Below are 20,674 nucleotides of genomic sequence, written 5' to 3' on the forward strand. Positions count from 1 at the left end.
CTGATTGGCATATTAATTGTCCCTTGTGATCGACTCCTGTGTGGCATAAGTAATCCGGAAAATTCTACTAATGCAGATTTGTTTGCATAAATATATTTACCAGAGATCTGGCTGATTAAAACCGATCCCAATACAAATACCTCCACTCGTACTTAATCTCTTCCTTACATTTATATGAATGATATATAGCAAAATGATTAATAGGAAATAGAGGTTTATATCTACTCATTGTTCATTGTCTGACTTATTAAATTATCTTGAGAATGTAAAGGCTGAAACCAGCTCCCTTTGTCCAAGCCAAGCCAGTTTACTGCCGAGACAATAGACCTTTTCACCATCAATATACTATTTATACATGATCATACTTTCCACAGACACACACTCATACACTGACTTGTGTGGGACACTGACATATTATAAGTAATAAACAATTATAGGCTTGATATAAACTCAGCAGTGAGCCATGCGACAGCCTTTATGACCAAGCATTTCAAATCTAAACTGTTTTGTAACTGGAACTTAAACAAGCAGATATGAACAGGAAGTGACTCGACCTAATAAAGCGGCGATTAACAAATATATTTACGTCCCATGTTACAGCTTGTTATTATCATTAAATCTAGCTAGATACTAATTAAATACTCTACACATTTTGAATAATTTGCAATAGGTTAAAGTAATATAATGAAAATATATCATGGGTAGAAATACAGACAACCCTGGCAAATTGTCAACTGTAATAAGCCCATGCCAGTTAGTATCTTATCAACAGAGTTAACTGCAGGCTGGATCATCAGTGGTGAGAGCTGTGTGGATGTGACAGTAGTCAGGTACAGCATTATGAGCTCAAACATGTATTTATAGGACAGCATTTAGTCAGCCTGAAGACTCCTTACGACAAGTTGTGTGCACTCTGATTCCACAGCACAGAATCACAAAGCTTGAGCGTTAGATATTATATAAATGAAAGGAGTGTGTTCATCAGTGCTTAAAGTAACCAGTTGGTGTTAATAGGTTGAAATAAGACACTTGTGACACATTATGACTTTTAACCATTTATTTATAGCATGCGTTTACTTGTAATTAATAAAAATTGAAGTGAAATGTCAGCCCTTGCTTAGTAGAAATGCTTATTAGAGACAACAAGAAAATAGCTTATGAAGCATCATATAAGGGTGTGTGGTCAGCATCAAACAGGAAGTAGGCCTCAAAATCTTAAGATAATCAAAACTTCATCACACACACACACACACACACACACACACACACACACACACACACACACACACACACACACACACACACACACACACACACACACACTAAAAAAAGCAATATACCAATGAACATACAGTTTTTGTCAAAAGGTTTCATTAAAATGTTTTGAGTTATTATGACATAAAGGTAACTGGCACTTTTTTTTTAAAAAATATAATAAACCTTTTTTCCCCACATATTTATAGTAAACATATATCTTTAAAAAAAAACCTGAAACCATCCTGCAATAACTAGGACTTGTTATTGCATTGCACTGTTACTTAACATGTCATATAAATTCAGCAACATCCTTGAATAAGTAAATCAGCTTATTTTGTACACATCATACTAGTATCTGCTTAATCATAGTGCATGGGAGAGTATTAGCCTCAAAAAGAATAAAAACAGGAAACTCAGTTTGGCAGCGGTGTTGAAACCACAGCTTCCTCTTACCAGTGTAAGCATTCATCTGTCTTAACCTCTAGCAGAACAAAGTTGTCCATGTTCATATGAATGTATTATTGTTGGAATAAGATTAGACACAATTATGTATGTGTGGTTGGGTAACAAACTGAGGCAGCTGGAGATTCAACATTTGCTACCGACCTGACATGACTCGGTATTAAACCGAGTCATCTTTATGGAACATTTTTCGTAGTGGTGGCAGTTTCATTTTAATAGTGTGGAGTGTGGATGTGACTTCTCTCATGTCCGCTTGTTAGACCAGCGAATAAAGGAAGAGAAAAGCTTTGCACTCGATGGTCTGGGAAAGACCATTGAGAACATATTTTCATTTATATAAGCAAACGATTTAAGCAGGGGAAATAAGATGACGTAAATCCCTTTAAAAATATTTTGGACTCCAGGAGCTTGGATGAGATGTAGCATTCCCATGCATGATCCAGGTCTTTGCTTTCAGGTCATGTATCTCTGAACATGATGGGTTGCATTAAGTATCTTACATTTACACACGGATGTTCCAGTGGTTTGATACGATCCACTTAGGAGTGCCTACTTGAAATAGACCGATAATACGCTTTATAGAGATTAACAGACAGATTAATTAGACACCCGGCAAATGTTCCCACGCTCCTTAGCATCATCGTCATCAACATAGGCTAAAGAGACTTGTACCCATATGGATGAACAGGTCAATGAGTGCATTGAGACCAAACGCACAGACAGAACTGAGTCACTCAGGAACAAACACCTTCCTAGGCTGGGGGCAGTAATTGCTTATATAAGCTCTCAGTGTGTTATTTAGGGTTCATGGTGATTAGAAGGCAAAAGGAAAAGCAAAGTAATGCTGACTTGCACAGTTGACCTATAAGGCATCGCTTTTCCTGAGTCATGGGAACACAGAGCTAAGTGCATTATTTAAACTACAGGAATATAGAGACGGTGTCCTTGTGATTTGTCCTTCTGTGCCATAGTCTTAACGAGCGAGCGAGCGAGCGAGCGAGCGAGAGAGAGAGAGAGAGAGAGAGAGAGAGAGAGAGAGAGAGAATTGACTGACCGCACTAACTGGGCTTTGCATAAAAAAAATCTGCATATCATAAAGAAATATGCATATTGGGATAAAACCTCTGTCACAGGCTCTGTCACACCACAAGCCCTCAGTACAGATTTATGACATAATATGAAATAATTCAGAGTCAAATCCAAATATTAAGATCATCATATAAATGTGTACAATAAAATTCTGACTGTTTACTGGAGTTGTAACCTTTTTATTAAAATCGTCACTAGGTAATAAATATAACTCCATATTAACTCCATACTTAACTCCATAAGTAATAAATATAACTCAAAAAAAGAATAAATAGTTCTGATTATGAATATAATAAATAAATGCATAAAGTCTAAATATATAATGATAGAATCGGGTGTGATTTACACCATTGTAGCAAATAAAAAAATGAATATTTAAAATGTATTCATTAAAACATTAATATTCAGTTGTCTCTCCATCTCTCAATGCGTTACAGGCTAGCTCTGAACCAGCACTCGGTTCTTTTTGGTGGAAAAGGGCTATTTGAGGTTTCAGCCTTCACACGTTGTGCCAGTGTCCAGAGGAAATAGAACTCTGTTGACCCAGAACGACAGCCAGACAGTGGCCCAGTCAGGAGATTAGAGGCTTTATCCCTGGTTGGGGGACAGAGAGAGTAAGTGAATTGCAAAGCCGGATTTTCAATAGTGTCGAACAATGAGATAATAGCCGACTTCTCTTGAACGATGCTGCATTCTTCTCACGCTCAAGAGCAAGACACCAAAGGTGACAGGGACGATTAAGAGAAACGACAGGAGTTAACAATATGACGATAGTGATCGTGTTAAATATACAGCAGTTTGTTTTGGTCAACTAATTTCAGCAGAGAAGTGCCGTTGCAATAGTACTGATATTTGGTATAGCAGCATTAGGATGTCGCAGCGTCTATCGTTTCACTTGTCTGCTCTCTACATTAAAGTTTAGTGACGTTTTGATACCCTGAAACTGTTATGACACTTGTGCGTTGACATGACATGGCAACACACAGTGCTTTATCTTGCTGTGGATTCTTAGGGAAGTATTTTTTTCGATGGAGCCAAAATGTACAAAATATAATATGGACATATTATATCTAAAAAGTCACACATTATCAATAGGAGATAATAGAACTAAAGCGATATCATAATGTTGTATTGGATATCGGAAGATGATGTAATTACATGTAGCCCTTTCACAGCACAACGTGATTGGTTTAATTATACCACATCTCTGCCGAACGCTCGGTTCTGATTGGACAGAAATTTATTCTTTAATTTGATAACAGCAGCTATGACAACGGTTCCACTTTATATAAATCTAATTGTTTTAAGGTTATTGGTTCTACACTGAGAGAATACACATGGAATTGCAATAATAAAAATCATGTATTTGTTATGGTGAGATTTTCTACAAGGAGATGTTTATTTAACAGTTTTTGGAAGGAGTCAGAGGTAAAACTGGGAAAAAATGTTTACTGATATGGGAGAGTCTTCAGGAGTCTTCAGCACTTGGCAACATGCTTTCTAAAAAAATTTTATTAGCTATTAATTTTTATTATTATTATTTTTAGCTTGTCCTATTAACTTCACATTAGGGAATGGAGCTTGGTGAGGAAATGACTTTTTATAGATGTTGCAACATAAAAACATAAAAAAAAAGTGCACTTTTCACAGAGATTCCACAACATTAACATAAAATTGTAATAATCATTGATAAATTGCTGTGGTATAAGAGGAATAAAATTGTGTTAATGGAAATGAGTCAACTTTTGTGATGGAAAAAGAATTGTTTTCATCTTACACTCCATCATGCTCTAATCCATAGCCCCACAGCATCATTCGTACATGAATTACAGGCTATAATTGATTTCGGGAGCCATGCACAAGCATGAAAGAAGCTCATTATGGTTTCATATGGAATGAAGTGCAGAATAACCTGATGCACATTGCAACTGGTGTTAACTTGGAAATAGAATTCAACGGCAGAAAGTCTGATTATTTTACTAGCAGATTCTCCTACATCGCTGCTACATTTTATAGCTGTCCTTATTTTCCAGTAATCCCTCTCTCCATCGCTCTTTTTCTCTCACATGGCTGAATAATTGATTCCTGCGTTGTGGTGTGCCAGAGATCACGTACTCCACTCTCTGCACTTTCTCTTGCCAGTCTCATTCCCCACCCCTTCTCGCTAGTTTTCTAATATTTTGCATGCCGCTGATGCTAGCCAATACTCACATTCACACAGCGATGGAATGAGAGTCACTTAATTCTGCATGACCTACATAATAAGCAGATTATACTGTCTGATAGATTTTGTCTGATGGTACTGTAGCATCAACAAGTGAAAAGTAAAAGTCTGTTCTGTGGTACAAGTTAATGTCATTATTTCCCCAAAGTGGAACACGATCAGCAGTTGAAAGCAGCACATTAACAGGAAAGCAACCTTGGAAGTCTTTGGATAATGTCAAATTATTCAATACACACTTCTAGGTCTTATTTAACTTTGCACAGGCACAAATATACACTTTCGGTGTAGATTTTATTCCCAATTGTTGGCTCACTGTCTGCAGTCCAGCGTGCCGTTCATCTTTGGCAGTGTGGATATGCAGAATGCCAGCACTTGCACTCAGTAGGTTACTAAAGCTGGCTCTGGGGGTGGAGCAAACACAGGGAAGGTGGCGAGAGTCTGAAGATGGCATAAGAAGATTGGACAAGAAGAGAGAGAGAGAGAGAGAGAGAGAGAGAGAGAGAGAGAGAGAGAGAGAGAGAGAGAGAGAGAGAAGAGACACAGGTAGACGTGCTCCCTCTCACATACTGTGGGTAGGCAACATGGAAATGGGCATGGGCTTTTTATAATGCCAAGTAAATTAAACCCTCGCTATAAATTTTTAAACACCCAAACACTTATGTAATACAATAGTTGCTTTAACATCTATGAATGAGAATAAGTTGAATAACAACATTAGTAACATTTAGTAACATAACATTTGACAAAAAGAAAATAAATGTAAGTAAAACTGTTTGGTCAATAAGGACAACTTGATGACCTAATGAGCTCTGCAGAAAATGGAAAACCCACATAATAATGGAGGAAAATTTTTACAGAAGATATGGGCTAAAAAAAAATGAACAATGACACCAAATAAGAGCAAGAGCAAAATCACACTTCCTCTACACGTCTCAAAAAGTTCATGTCATTAGGCGGACGTGCGAAAAGACAGGAAATCTTTTGATTTATTACACCACTGGTTGTCAACATTATACCACTTGTTTTCAACATCCAACTGTGTGTTTACTCTGTGTACAGTTTGTTGCGATGATGGTTCAGATTTCAGAGCTGAAGAAATTGAGACATGAGCCTGTTACACCCTGTTAAACTGTATAACATGAGTGTCAGCCTTAGCTCAGGTTGTCCTGAGATGCACTGTTGTACCAAAACTTCCAGACTACACACACACACACACACACACACACACACACACACACACACACACACACACACACACACACACACACACACACACACACACGTGAGGAATGATAGAATTTTTTAGAAGCAAGCACTGTGTGTGTGTGTGTGTGTGTGTGTGTGTCTGTGTGTGTGTGTGTGTGTGTGTGTGTGTGTGTGTGTGTGTGTGTGTGTGTGTCTGTGTGTCTGTGTGTGTGTGTTCCTGAATATGTAGAAGAGCCAGAAAAAAAGGTACCCGGTTCAGCAAGATATTCCTGACAGTACAATATGCTTTTAATAAAATCTGTGCACTTGTTTTTAAATAATGAAAGGATGAAATCATTTAAGTGGTTACTGAGGTATAGATTAAATCCTTATTACATATAGATTATTATTCCACATACATACAATATATACATTTCATGTGAATAATCTAATGTACTAAAAAGTCCCCAAAAACAAATGATACAGAATTGTACTACAGAAACATCCTATGACACCTGGAGCTAAAATGCAATGCATATTGATCTGTAAATGGCTATTCAAATGTCAGCGCTCGGAAAATCTGAATTTCCAATATACACGAAGACAAAAAAAAACCCAACAGAACTATAAAACACGAGATTTGTTCAGGATTGTGTGAATCTCCAGAGTCACAACTCTAATTTGCAATAATTAATTTCAATAGTGACATTATCTCAGGATTAATTCATCACAGGGATTTAGGAAATAAGGGCATTACAAGTTCTAATTATTGTATAGAATTGCTTAAATAAAAACGCAGTCCACTTGCATTAGTAATCCGTGTGTTTTTATAATCGGAGTGTGTCTCACTGGAACAACTCGTCTAAGCACCATCAGTCTCTGCTCGTATATTTCTCTAGGCCAAAGATTAATTTACACACCAGATTAAAATCAACAGGGAGGATACGCTGCAGCAATATATAATCTAATGAATTATAAAAAATGGGCTATCCTATATTTTTCAAATGATTACTTTTAGGACCTAAAAGTAAGTCATTCAAAAAAAGTGTAAAACATTTCAGTATTTATGTTGCCAAGAAATAAATTCTGAGTATAGGGAGCCATAATTTCTCCCATAATAAGTGTTTAGTTTCTTAAAAAATTCTTAATAAGGATGTATTAAGATTGTTACTATTATATTTCATGTTCAGTTTCCATCTACTGCGTCATTGTTTTTGGTTTGTTCAGTGCTATGGGGACATTTCTGAGTAGACTTTGACAATAGAGAGTTTCCTTTTCAGAAAGATTTCTACATATAATCACCTTAAATGGATAGAAGAATTGCAATCTGCAGAAACATTAAGAAACCTTTTTTTCTTGTTCTTAAAATAATCTCAGTTTAGATGACCTTCTTCTCAGCAGGTTCAATTTGGAGTTATTAGAAACGTATTACTTTGTCAAGACTTGATCTTAACAGAATGATTTGTAAATGTTCAAAATCTAATTTAGTGCCTGTTCCATGCTCCCTGGTTAATGTTTGGGAGTTTCTTGACTTGTTCTCCCTGTATTCTTTCTGTGAGTTATCTAATCTACTGCCATCCCATAAACATGTGGTAGGCTAAGATAAATGACCTCTAGGTGTGAACTTGTGTGTGTATATGGAGTGTGGTGATGGACTGACATACCATCCAAAGTGTATTCCTGACTCACGCCCGGTCTTCCTGTAATATGGCTCTGACTCTACCATGATCTTGAGCAAGATAAAGCAATTCAAAAAAGTCCAAATTGCTAACTTAAGGTCTTATTTTAGATCGCTGTCTTTATTGTTGCTTAGCTTCTTTGGGTTCAAGCTTTTAATGTAAAACTTTAAAGCAGATGGTTTCACTTTCAAAAAAAAAAACATTACAAGCAGAAACCTTTTAGAAAACCTTCGCCATTGACCTCTTGAAGAACTCTCTGTATTCTTCCCACATTACCTCATTTGTTAATGTGTACATGTACTCAACACTGGAGTTTTCCAATCTCAGTTTTCAGGCTGATAAACACTATCTGACAGAAATCTTTGTGAACTTGACCTTGACATATTTTTTGCTAGGGTTTAACAACATTTTTGGCTCTCTGAATGGCAGTAATATGCGTTTAACACATACGTATATTTTAGCACACTGTCCTTTCTTTTGTATCCACTGCCATGTCAGTAGACCTTAATCCTGTTACACACGCTCATTAAGGATCATGCAGCATTTCCAGTGTCTTACGTCACACTTGTATCCGTGACTCAGTACAAATTTACTTAGTGGATTAGTTCTACAAAGGATGTATAATGTAATTTACATTATAAATGTCAGTAAACTTTTAGAAGAGGTTAATGCGTTTTGGTATTTTGGACGCTAATTTAAAATGACACAACCAGCCACACTTGTCACTTTTTCATGTCTAAAGTGAAAGAACAGAAAACAGCAAAACTCTCTATAGATCCTGCGGTGCAATGTTTGCACATGCTCCTATTTGTTTGATGCTCTATGCACCTCTGTGTCATCACCGCATAATGCTTATGGTATTGGTATTATTATAATGAAAATCTGGCTAGTTAATATGCTAGGATAGCATTTCGTGCTAGCTAACTAGTCAGATAAGGCTGTATATCTCAGTCACTCTACTGAATAGCCAGATTTCCACTGATGTACCTGAGACATTTTGCTCCCTTGAATCTCTTAAATGGCTTAAATATGTATGAATGTACAAGCTTTCATAGTGCATCATTGTTGCCACCCAACAAGAACAAATTCATCAGTAGACATTTTTTATTTTTCATTTTTCGAGTGCTTACATATAGACAATGTCGTAAAATACTGTAGAACTACATGGTACTACATGGTACTACATGCTATTACAAGAGGTATGTAATAGACCAGACCTCAAAGCCTTGAAGAAGGTTTCCGAGTACCTCATAGTTATCGTTTATTATCTGATTATCTGAGGCATTATCTAGTAGGAGGGAGGGTAGCCTAATGGTTGAGGTGTTGGGATACTAATCAGAAGGTTGTAAGTTCGATTTCAGGTCCACCAAGCTGCTACTGTCGGGCCCCTGAGCAAGGCCCTTAACCCTCAATTGCTTAGTTGTATAAAAAATGATATAGTGTAAGTCACACTAGATAAAGGTGTCTGCGAAATGCTGGAAATGGTCTTAGACTGTAAGTATATCAACAAAGTTGGCAGGACTTACACCTAGACAAGCTAGAGACACCGAGACTTAATTGGCTTTTTCAAAATACTAATAAAAAGCTTTAATACACCCCACTAAGTCAACAATGACACATATCAGGCCTTCTTACAATGGCGGCATTAAAAACCTCTGACTCAGTTTCCTCTACCAGATAACCATTAAGTCACTTTTCCTTCCTTGCTTTCACTGGAATTGAGGAGTGAATGTGTGTGCAAAGAAATGTTCAGACGCTGCTGACACCAAGTGGACAATTACAGACACTGCACTTTATAGTATGACATTGTGTCTTGACTAACTAGTTTGTGCTTTAGATCTATTTACACACTATATAAAATAAAAGCTTGTTTATAAAAGGATACTACTTGCCTTGTCAAGCAAACCTTTTTTTTTGTTAATTAATGTTAAACAAATTTGGAAATGTAGATGTGTAGCTTTCAGTTTGTAGTTAATTTGTGCTCATTTAGGTCCTAACTGTAACTATAACAATAACTATAACTTATATGAAGCTATAATTGTTTGGAAAAACATGGATAAGCTTAAACCCACACTACTGTAAGTGGGCAAAAATAAGCAGTATTAATGTTCCATAATTTTCCTACTAAAAATGAACTCTGAACTAAAATGGTCCAAAGAAACCACACCATAATGTTACTGCTGCCCACTGAGTGCTTGGTTAAAAGCAAGGAAGAAGTCAATCTAAGAGAATAAGACTGCCTTCTGCAATTTCACAGAGAGACGACTAAGACACTGATAATGCGCTTATAAAAGTCATATGTGCATTTGATGGGGTGGCAAAGTTCAATGCAGTGGTTAGAATGCATATCAGGGTGTGTAAGAGAATATGACATGGCTTAGCTTCCTATCTAGGATTTATTGCTCTGTCCCTGGATAAATACTACTGTAATGAACTTCCTTTTAAAAAGAAGAGCACCCCAGAGTTCTTTCAGTGGGAGATAATGAAACTCCTGAATAACAAGGAAAGCATTGTCACAACCCTGGACTATATCCTAGTCTTCTCAAATAACCCCGAACAACATGAGGAGAAAGCAATTCCAATACAGGGCTCAAACTGAACAAACACTTTGCTATTGTGTCCCAGCCAGAATGACCATGCAATCTAACATAGCTGAAGAGGGCAATCTAATATAGCTGAAGAGGTTACTTTATATTATATCTATACTTTATATATCACTAAACCTGCTCATTAGGGATAAGGATAAATGTTTAGTATTTTAAATTTGAAGTTAATATTTTTGAAATTAATTTTAAACTTTAATTATATATATATTAATTTATTTATGTTTATCCTTATTTTTTCTTCTTATTATACATTTATTTCTTTTTCTCTCTCTTCCGTTTCAATGGGGATTGTTAAAAGCGCTATACAAATAAATTGAATCAAAGTGAATTAAACTTCAAAAGTTATGCCATGTGTCAAAGAGTTACCATTACAGTAAACCAACACTATTTTTTTTAAATCTACTGTATTGTCTAACCAACTTCTATAAACAATGTTGAACCAGTCGTTACTATATCATATTTAGTTCTTCCAAGTGCTGTTATCTATGTACAGTATATATATTTTTTTTTACCTTGAGGTCAACTAAGGCTCTCCTCACAATCCTTACCATAATATCTACATACTTTTACTACTGGAATTAGTTACACTGTAAGATGCCATCACCTGCTAAGTCATCACAGCTAGCTTAGCAAGTCTGTTTTTAACTGTTGCACATGTTCAGTGTATCAGCAGTACAGCAGTATACAGTCTTTCTGTTGACTGGAAATAACTTCTGCATGAAACACAGTGCATATATACAGTATGTATATAGTAATAAATTAATAAGGAATCATTTCTACCCAGCTATGATGTACACCGTGTGGCCTAATAATGTTTTTGTAGCCCGTTTGTCTTGGTATTTATTTATTAGCACGTGTTGAAATGTATTTCTATTGGTTTGACATGCAGAATTACAGATGTCTTCCTGTAGCAGTCAGTGTATGTGTAATATGAGAGCACTTGCCATTGTACAGTGTGTTCACCTGGACGTGTCACTCTGTCCTTATTCTGGGGTACGTACGAGTACACCGAGTCAGTGTTCTGTGTTTTTACAATTGAATTAGATTTGAATGTAGTTAACAGGATATAGTCAATATATTCCATGCTGTTTTTGTATCATTTTGCAATATTTCATACCCTTTATTCTTACTTTCATTTATGCACATAAAAGTGCAGCAATGATGGAAATCTGAATCCAAGTAAATGGAAAGAAAAAAGTCAAAGAAAAGTTCCTTTGTGAGTTTTTTCTTGCTATCATTGCCTCTGGCTGGCTCACTGGGGATAAATTTCAATTTAAAATTTAGAATTAATATCCTGAAATTATATGTTCATGTTAAGCTGTAAATAAAATTATTATTATTATTGTTGTTGGTGTTTAATGTGAATTATTACTTTTATTATCCTAGACTAAGAGTTTTAACATGGAGTAAATACTACTTCTCAGAAACGTTAACTATTCTTGCAACTATCCGTCTCATTTTCTTTCAGACAGACACAAAAATGACGGCAACATAAAGAGTTGTGCTCTCCATGCTACTGACTACAGATCTATTATTACTGCTGCTATAAATAGCAAGCGCTCCACCTCTGCACTTAACAGGAGGAGGCGCACACTACTGAGTACTCGCATGTCCAGTGTTTGATCCAAATGCCTCTTGCTCTCACACGAGCAACAAAACCATACCCAGATCACACGTATACATACACTCACACACCACCATGGTGAAGTGTCTGATCCGGATCAAGACAAAAGTCAACGTTCACCTGCGGATGATTAATCATTGTTACCGAGATGTAAAGGTTCGGGTGCTGACGTTGGGCCCTAGACTTCTGGGTAATGTTTTGGGTGCTATGCCCATCATACCCTCTCTACCAGAGTCCAGTAGCTCCTCAGGGATCAGCATTTCTCCATATGGACGAAGCCAAAGAGTCACAGGTAATACTTAGACCCATTAAAAAGCATCAAGTGTATATGATCTTTGTTCAAGGAGAAAATAGTGATGATTACGATTTTTGATAATCTACGATATATAACAGGAATTCTCCATACTGATGATTGTCGAGCTCCAGTTGATGAGACAAGTGCAAATGTTTAATGCATGAAATGTAAAACAACTAATACCATGAAGTTAACCATCGATCTAAAGAGAAAACACAAGGCAAAACATATATAGAAAAATAACTACAAATTACAACTCATAAAACAACAAATGCTTGACAATAATACACTGAAACACTAGGAATTATTTAACTTGAAAATTTAAGGTTGCTAATCCGAGTGAAATTGAGGAGCAAGTGATAAGTATTTATATTTTATATTTATAATCAGACCCTTCAGTGTCACCCAAATGAGGATGAGGTTCTCTTTTGAATCTGGTTCCTCTAAAGGTTTCTTCCTCTTCCATCTAAGGTAGTTTTTCCTCACCACAGTCACCTCAGTCACATCAGTCTTGTTCATTGTGGATAAATACAAACACATTTAAATAATACTAATACCAATACTAATCTAGAACTAAAATTTTGTATTATGTCTTATGTTCTGTAAAGCTGCTTTGAGCCAATGTCCATTGTTGAAATGGCAATACAAATAAATTTAAATCGAATTGAATGGGGACACGTGACATGCTGGGGATGATAGGAAATGTAGTTTAACTTCATTGGCAGCTACCATGACAATAACAAAATGAAAAAGTGAAAGATGACTTACAAAACTAATAGAGTCTGTGTTTTGTGTTCATTACATTCATTTCTATTTTTTTCCTGCACATTTTCAGTTGAATACAATTCAAAACAAACAAAGAAAAAGAAAATGTTTGTGTCACATGCCCCTGGGGGTAACCAGACACCAATCTGAGAACCTCTGCTCCATTTTATATGCTAGAATATAACAACAACAACAACAACAACAACAACAACAACAATAATAATAATAATAATAATAATAATAATAATAATAATAATAATAATAATAATAACAACAACAACAACAACAACAGAAATTATTTTTTAATTGTTTACATGGTTCTGACTGAAAAATAATCTTTACTGAATGTTTGGGCCAAACTGTTCAATGCCAAACAATTTTTGTTTAAACATCACAAAGCCATGAAGTGGTTTTAATGCAGGAGGAGGGGCTGCTTAGGAAAAAGTTTGTCTTGTCAGTGTTCTCATTGCAATAGTATTTAATCTTTAATGCTGTACAGAACATGTTACATTACAATGTGCTCCAGAATGAAAGGTCTGAATTCTTAAACACAAAATCTTTTCTAAAGAAAGCACCATGTGTTTGTTATAAGGAGGTTCAGCGTGGAACCAGTTACAGACTGAGACCTTGCTAATAAATTAACAGACCATCAGGGTAATGTTAATTAAGGTCATGTGTCGACATGATTTGTGCTCTTTAGACCAACAAAACCAAAAAATGTCTCAAAACAAGGAATCCGTAAAATGCAGAGAAAGGAGACATCCAAATTGTACACTTAACCAAAGGAATCGTCCTCAGTCAAGAAAGAAGAATAAAATAGTACAATGAATACAGGATTCTGGATGTATGCATATCTCAGAAATTATTTGAATCTGTTAGTGTTCACTTTTTTCTATAGCAGTTTTTCTGACCAAGCCTTTTCCATTTACATCAGACATTTACATAAAAAAAAAAAAGGTGTGACAAAGGGCTTTGGCCAAGTCTGGCCTTAAGTAACTTGCTTTGGAGGTGCTAGAAATCCTGCTTAATCAGCCTGTAGAATTTTGGGTAACCAAATTCCTCAGCACAGAAGAACTATCACTGAGTTGCACTGCCACCCAATGCTGGGTGCCAGTGGTATACCTCAGCCTCTTACACCAGGAGTATTTGCTATAGTGTTAAGTGTTTTTTCATTATTGTTCTCAACGTTTGAGATTCTGTGTGCGATACCATAACTTATGGTATCTTTATCAATTCTTAAAGTGAAGTGACATACGGCTAAGCACTGTATGGTGGCCCATACTCAGAATTTGTTCTCTTGGTGCTTTGCTCAAGGGCACCTCAGTCGTGGCTGGCCCGAGACTCGAACCCCCAACCTTATGGTTAGGAGTCAGACCCTCTAACCATTAGGCCACAATCTGCCTTAAGGCCTTTATTGATCTATGTAGCATACAATTGTGTACAAGCCATTGCTCATTTATGTTTGCGTTACAGCCATAATTTTCTATTGTTTTAAAATGCACTTACTGTCCACTTTATAGGAACACTGGTACCCCTGTTTATTCATGCAATTATGCAATCAGCCTATCATGTAGCAAGAGAAAACTGCAAAATACTCATGATTAAAGTTACAGAAAGTTATTAAAATAATTTTTATTTTTTTACTCTCTCAGATTCGTCACATGTAAGCAGTCAGTCCTCGCCTGTACACTCCATCTCTAGTAGCACTTCTTTACTGAGTACATACAGTGGTCCAGAGGGTAAACATGGGCAATCACAATTCACAGAAGAATCCCACAAGTGCTCCAATGATGTGTTATTCACACCAGAATTCAATAGCACACATGACCAAGATGTGAGGAATCTGGAATCAGTCCCTGAGAAAGAAGATTCACTCACCTGCAGTGGAGACCATAAACCTATAGGAAAACTGGGAAAACTCACTGGGGGCACAGAGACACAGCAAGCTGTGGAGATGATGGGCACGTTGGCATGGCTTGTCTTAGTGACGCTTACTTTGCTCTTCGCCCTTCTCCTGCTTCTCATCGTTCTAACAGAATCACTTGACGTGCCTTTTCTGAGAGACATCCGCGAGACACCGGAATTCCAGCGACTCCACTACACCTACTTTTGTCCGCTGAGACGCTGGCTAACCTGCACACTGAGGTGGATGGGGGTCCAACTCATAAAGGAATGATGGGATATAATGAGCCTCTCTATATATTGTTGGATGCCCTGATATCTTTGTTTTTTGTTTCATTTTTATTCATTTCTGTTCCTTTTATTCACTTTTCGCTGGTTGTGTATTTATCTATTTTTTCTTTTGGCTGCCGAGATGAAACTATCCACCGAGCTTTGTTTATTGTAGCTAAAATCTTCCAGATGGGTTTCCATTGATCATCATCATGAGATCAATGAGAATGAGATCAATTGTGAGAAAACTAATAATGGAACAAAAGAAGACCTTTTCCTGTTTAATTTAAAAAAGGACAATTGTGAGGAGATTTTCCAGATGCCATTGTATGTCGTAATGTACTGAAGGGAAGCAAAGAAAGGATTCAAGAACAAGGCTCAATGTAAAGAAGGGTTCAAATTTGAATAAAAACCAAATTAAGATGTACAAGGAAGCATACAGCTTAATTTTGATATGGAAATAGAACGAAAAAGAGGGAAATGAGTGTTTTTCGTATGATGTGTAAAGTCGTACAGGCAGTGATATTTATGATTATTGGTTGATTTCTGAGCATCCAATATTCTAACAGTGGTGATGATCAGCGGAGTTTGAGTTATACCTATATGGAGATTAACAACACAGGATTTTACGCTGAAGAGGCATCTTATTAGGCATGGCGATAGTTCAGACACAGAGAATATGCTATAGTCACTAACAGGAAGATGGCTCTTGAGATTTAAGTTGATCTGTACTGTAAAAATTTGATCTTATCAAATATATCCAAAGATACTAAAGAAAGCAAAAAACAATGCCATCTTTCACTAAAAGTCACTTGTCAAAATTTAATTAAAAAGTCTGTTAGATTCTTAAATTTGGACACTATTGTGAGTAATCAGTAGCTATGAAAGAAGTCTTCTATATTAATACATATACTGCAGATCAGTAAAGTCCAGTTCTGTATGTCATCATGATGACATGATATGTCATCACATACAGAACTGGACTTTTCTGTCATTTTGGCTTACAGGATGGTTACAGAACTTTGTGCTGTAAAATTGTAAAATGAAGTGACATTCATTTTGTATGTAGAAAGGTACATGTGTTACAGAGTTTAACGACATGACCTACTTGAGTGATGCCAGCAGAAACACTCCCTGTAAAGGGGATGCAAAAATCCTAGGAACGGAAAATTCTGGGTTAATGTAAACAAAGTCTGGAAAGTATTTCCCTAAACAACGTCAAAGCCTAGACAGAATTGGTCTGCTAACACCTCAATAGCAACAAAAAAAGAAAACATCTGAGTAGAAGTGTCCCAAATCTCCATGAATGTGCATCTATGTGGTATATTCACCAAACAAATTAGTCGAGCAACATAGGCAATACATGTAGGTATAGGAACGGTGTGTATAATTAAAAAGCCCTAAAACTAATTGTAGAATAAAAATCAGTTCACTGTTGTTTTGTTTTCTGTGTTTCCTTTTTTAACAATTTGGCAAAAATGTGCAATACTCAGACAAGATCTCGAATAGATCCAAGCATGATGGCATTTCTTTTGAAGGTTAAGGAGCAGCCGCTTGTCATTCATAAGAAATGCTTATACAAAGAAACTGATGTAGAATTGAGGAAAAAGAGTTGAGTTTCCATAAACCTAGGCTAAAGTCATATCTTCACACATGTTACCATACGTGTCTCGTGTTAAGTCACTTCATTTCCATAAGAGGTCATAATTGGTTCAAATGCTCGGTGTAATTCACATAATCCAGCCAAATTTGGGCTTCATCAAAGGAAAACAAATGTCTTTTATTTGGCCAACAAATTCCTTAAACTTAGATGAAAACGAACTTTAATTTTATAATACCCCAGCAGTACAAAAAGAACCCTTCTTATACAAAATAAAAGCCTGATACCAGCATTTATGGCAATATATGGCAAAGATTTTTTGGTAGACAATTTCTGAGTATTGTGTATAACAAATTAATTAAGAAATAGAATATGTTGAATGACAGTGAATGTTTATAGCTTTGAGAAAAAGGTGGAGTGTTTCAGAAAAGGTGATAAAGGTGATTTTACATTCAGAATTTATATTCTGGAGCAGTTATATATATAATGTATCTAATGCCTGGAAAGAAATGTACTCAGTTTATGAAGGATTACTGGAATGTAAGAGAATATGTACACAGTGTAGGTCGGTGTCCATATACCTGGTTAGCAAATTCCTGAAGCTTGTGCAAAATTTACAAATGCATTTATTTCAGCTATGACAATGCTAGAGAAGTATCAATTAAAAACTTAACATAGTCATGAGGCTGGAAAATAGAAATTTGAATCTGAAGCAACAAACAAATCACAATGACGAGCATCTTTCATTTGCATAGTTTACATCTCCTTTAGCAGAAGATCTCTTTTGCATCTGTTTGTTGGCTCAGGTCTTTTAATGCTAGACACTCTTCTACCACTTCATATGACACAGTTTATATCAGGGCTCAAACACGCCAGAGAGAGAGATGAAGGCTGCTCACATTGTACTTTTTTTAGCACCTCTAATAGGATCTACAACATGCCTGTTATTTAGGCAATATGTTTTTGTGGACAGTTATTCGCCTTGGCTTGTCGCTCAGACATACTGCAGACAAAAATATGATGACCTTGCAACTATTGACAGCCAAGAAGAACTAAACAGATTCAAAACTGATGTAACAGATCTTTCTATTCGAAGCTGGACTGGACTTTTCAAGAACCCGAATCAGATGGACTACACTCGGTGGTCTGATGGAACTGTATTTGTATTTGGCCAATGGCAAGCCGGTAAACCAGAAAGCAGGGCTACTGAACATTGTGTTTCTATAGAGTCTGCTCAGTTAAATGATTATCATTGTTCATCGAGTCTTCCATTCATATGCTACACATGGCAGCCTACATTAATCATGGTGCAAGATCTGAAGACCTGGTACGAGGCACTGGTTCAGTGCAGAACACAGTACACTGACCTGATCAGCCTGAGCACAGACACAGATCTCTTTCATGTCAATAAGAAAATCAGCAACATTCAGAACGTTACTTTGTGGACTGGTCTGAACTTTTTGGATGGCTCATGGTTTTGGGTGAACAACGAGACTGTGACAAACCTATTCTCGCTTGTTTCATGTCCCATCCAACCTTTCCGTTGTGGAGCAAAAGTTGGAGTTGGAGGTGTCTTGGAGAATGCAGACTGCATGAAGAAAATGAACTTCATGTGCTACCACATACAAGGGTATGTTTATCGATTACTAATATCAGTTACACTGAATGTCAGAAAGCAAATCAATAATTTGGTGTAAACTGGTATTTATTTTTTTACTAAAATTTCTTTTATTTCTCTCTCACAAGGGGAAGTGGTCAAAACCGATCAAGATAAAGAAGAAAAAAAAGAGAGATTTGTGATGTTGACTTTAATTCTAAATGTTTGTGTGTGTGTGTGCATGTGAGAGTGTTAGTAAGTTAGTGAGTGAGCAACAACAATGCGAATTGAATTCATATAAAATGAATCATAAAATTTAGTTAGCAAATCTTTCCTTGATATTTCTTGTCATTTATATATCTTGTGTTAGACATATTTTCCTAATCTGTAATAAATAATATTAGCATGTATAAATTCCTAGATTGGCTATTATTTAGTGTGTATTATATTATAAATGTTGAATAAAATTAGCATGAATGACCAGTACCATTATTGTTTAAAGCAATCATGTAAACATTAAGCACATTCCACTAGCCCTCTTTTCTCTCCCTCTCTCTCCCTCTCTCTCCCTCTCTCTCTCTACTGTTACAAAACACTTACACCTTCCATAAATGTTAAAATAAATGAGCACAGTAAAATTAACATACGATTTATATTACAGCCGAGAAAAGGATTCTGAGCCTCGCTGTAATTTATAAGAATAATGTACAGTATACTTACAGACCAATCAGATCTGAGCTGCCATGCTGTGGTAAACAGGTACGATGTAATCAGTAACAGAAACTAACCTCCATGTTGTCCTAACCTTTACCCTCAAGACTCCTTCATAAAAAAGACAACTTCATCTTATGAATAGTTAAGAATAGTTTTGGTTCGCTTTTGTTTTTGTGAACAGTAGTTTATAGAACTGTAGTCAAAGAAAGAAAAATTATGAGAAAGTGATGAGATTATAGATATAAGCAGATCAAAGTAAAAAAAAAAGTGTATTGATGTACAACACTAAAACAAACAATTCGAAACAAAAGTCCAGAACCAATAGGATTTAGTGATTTAAATTCAGAATATATATATATATATATATATATATATATATATATATATATATATATATATATTTATATATATATAGAAACTTAAACACACACACAAACACACACATATATACATACACACACATATATATATATATATATATATATATATATATATATATATATATATATATATATATATATGTGTGTGTGTGTGTGTGTGTGTGTGTGTGTATGTATGATACAGTTTTGGAATTCTACTGGTTTAGAATTAACAAGCTGCATATGCACTATTTTAAAGAATATATTAGAAATATGAAATATTATATTATATTATATTATTAATATTATACTAAAACATATTTATTCTAAAGCATGTCAAAACTGATTAAGTTTGTGTAGTGTTTAGTTTGTGCTAAAAATAACTGTTGTAATCATAAAAGACCCCGATGCTCATAATGAACAACCTATCAAGGACTATCTGAAATTATATTATACAATTGTGGAAAATTATTGATTGAGAATCACATTGTTTGGTATCACACAGAAGAGGGTGGGTGGCCTTTTGAGTCTGGTTCCACTCAAGGGTCTATTTCTTCCTCGTCTTATCTCCGGATCACTTATTTAAATGTATTTCTTCTTAATATTGCTTTATTGTTGTTTACTGTTATTTTTTTATTGTTTGTTTGTTTTAATTAGTATTGTGATCTTGAGTGACATGAAAGGTGCCAATGAATAAATAAATAAATAAATAAAATAATAATAATAATGATAATAATGATGATAATTATTATAATTATTATCATAATTATCATCATTATTATTATTATTATTATGAGTATTATGAGTACAATACTATTGTGATGATGATGATGATGATTAAGAAACTAAATCTACAGCTATATTCATATGCTTCATGACAACATGTTTCATGAAAGCTCAAGATCTTTGTAAAATATTAGTAATAATTGCCATTTTTAACTAAACTTAGTTAAAAGCACTAAGTGGTTAGCACGTTCGCCTCACACCTCCAGGGCCGGGGTTTGATTCCCGCTTCCGCCTTGTGTGTGCGGAGTTTGCATGTTCTC

The 20,674-nt window shown here is 35.6% G+C and overlaps 1 protein-coding gene across 2 annotated transcripts; it reads left to right on the forward strand.

The window, feature by feature from the left end:
- Positions 1-12,026: 12,026 nt before the first annotated feature.
- Positions 12,027-19,579, forward strand: LOC113647298 (FERM domain-containing protein 5-like). 2 transcript variants are annotated; one of them, XM_047804123.1, is made up of 3 exons: positions 12,027-12,418; positions 14,839-18,588; positions 18,705-19,566. In XM_047804123.1, the coding sequence occupies exons 1-2, from the start codon at positions 12,202-12,204 to the stop codon at positions 15,360-15,362; spliced, it is 741 nt and encodes a 246-aa protein (XP_047660079.1). In that variant the 5' UTR covers positions 12,027-12,201; the 3' UTR covers positions 15,363-18,588; positions 18,705-19,566. The 2 variants fall into 2 exon arrangements, with proteins under 2 accessions (XP_047660079.1, XP_047660078.1); XM_047804122.1 differs by lacking the exon at positions 12,027-12,418 and having other exon boundaries at positions 15,363-18,588; positions 18,705-19,579.
- The last annotated feature ends 1,095 nt before the right edge of the window (positions 19,580-20,674 follow it).

Source organism: Tachysurus fulvidraco, chromosome 19 (assembly GCF_022655615.1).
Source record: "Tachysurus fulvidraco isolate hzauxx_2018 chromosome 19, HZAU_PFXX_2.0, whole genome shotgun sequence".
NCBI classification, from domain to species: Eukaryota; Metazoa; Chordata; class Actinopteri; order Siluriformes; family Bagridae; genus Tachysurus; species Tachysurus fulvidraco.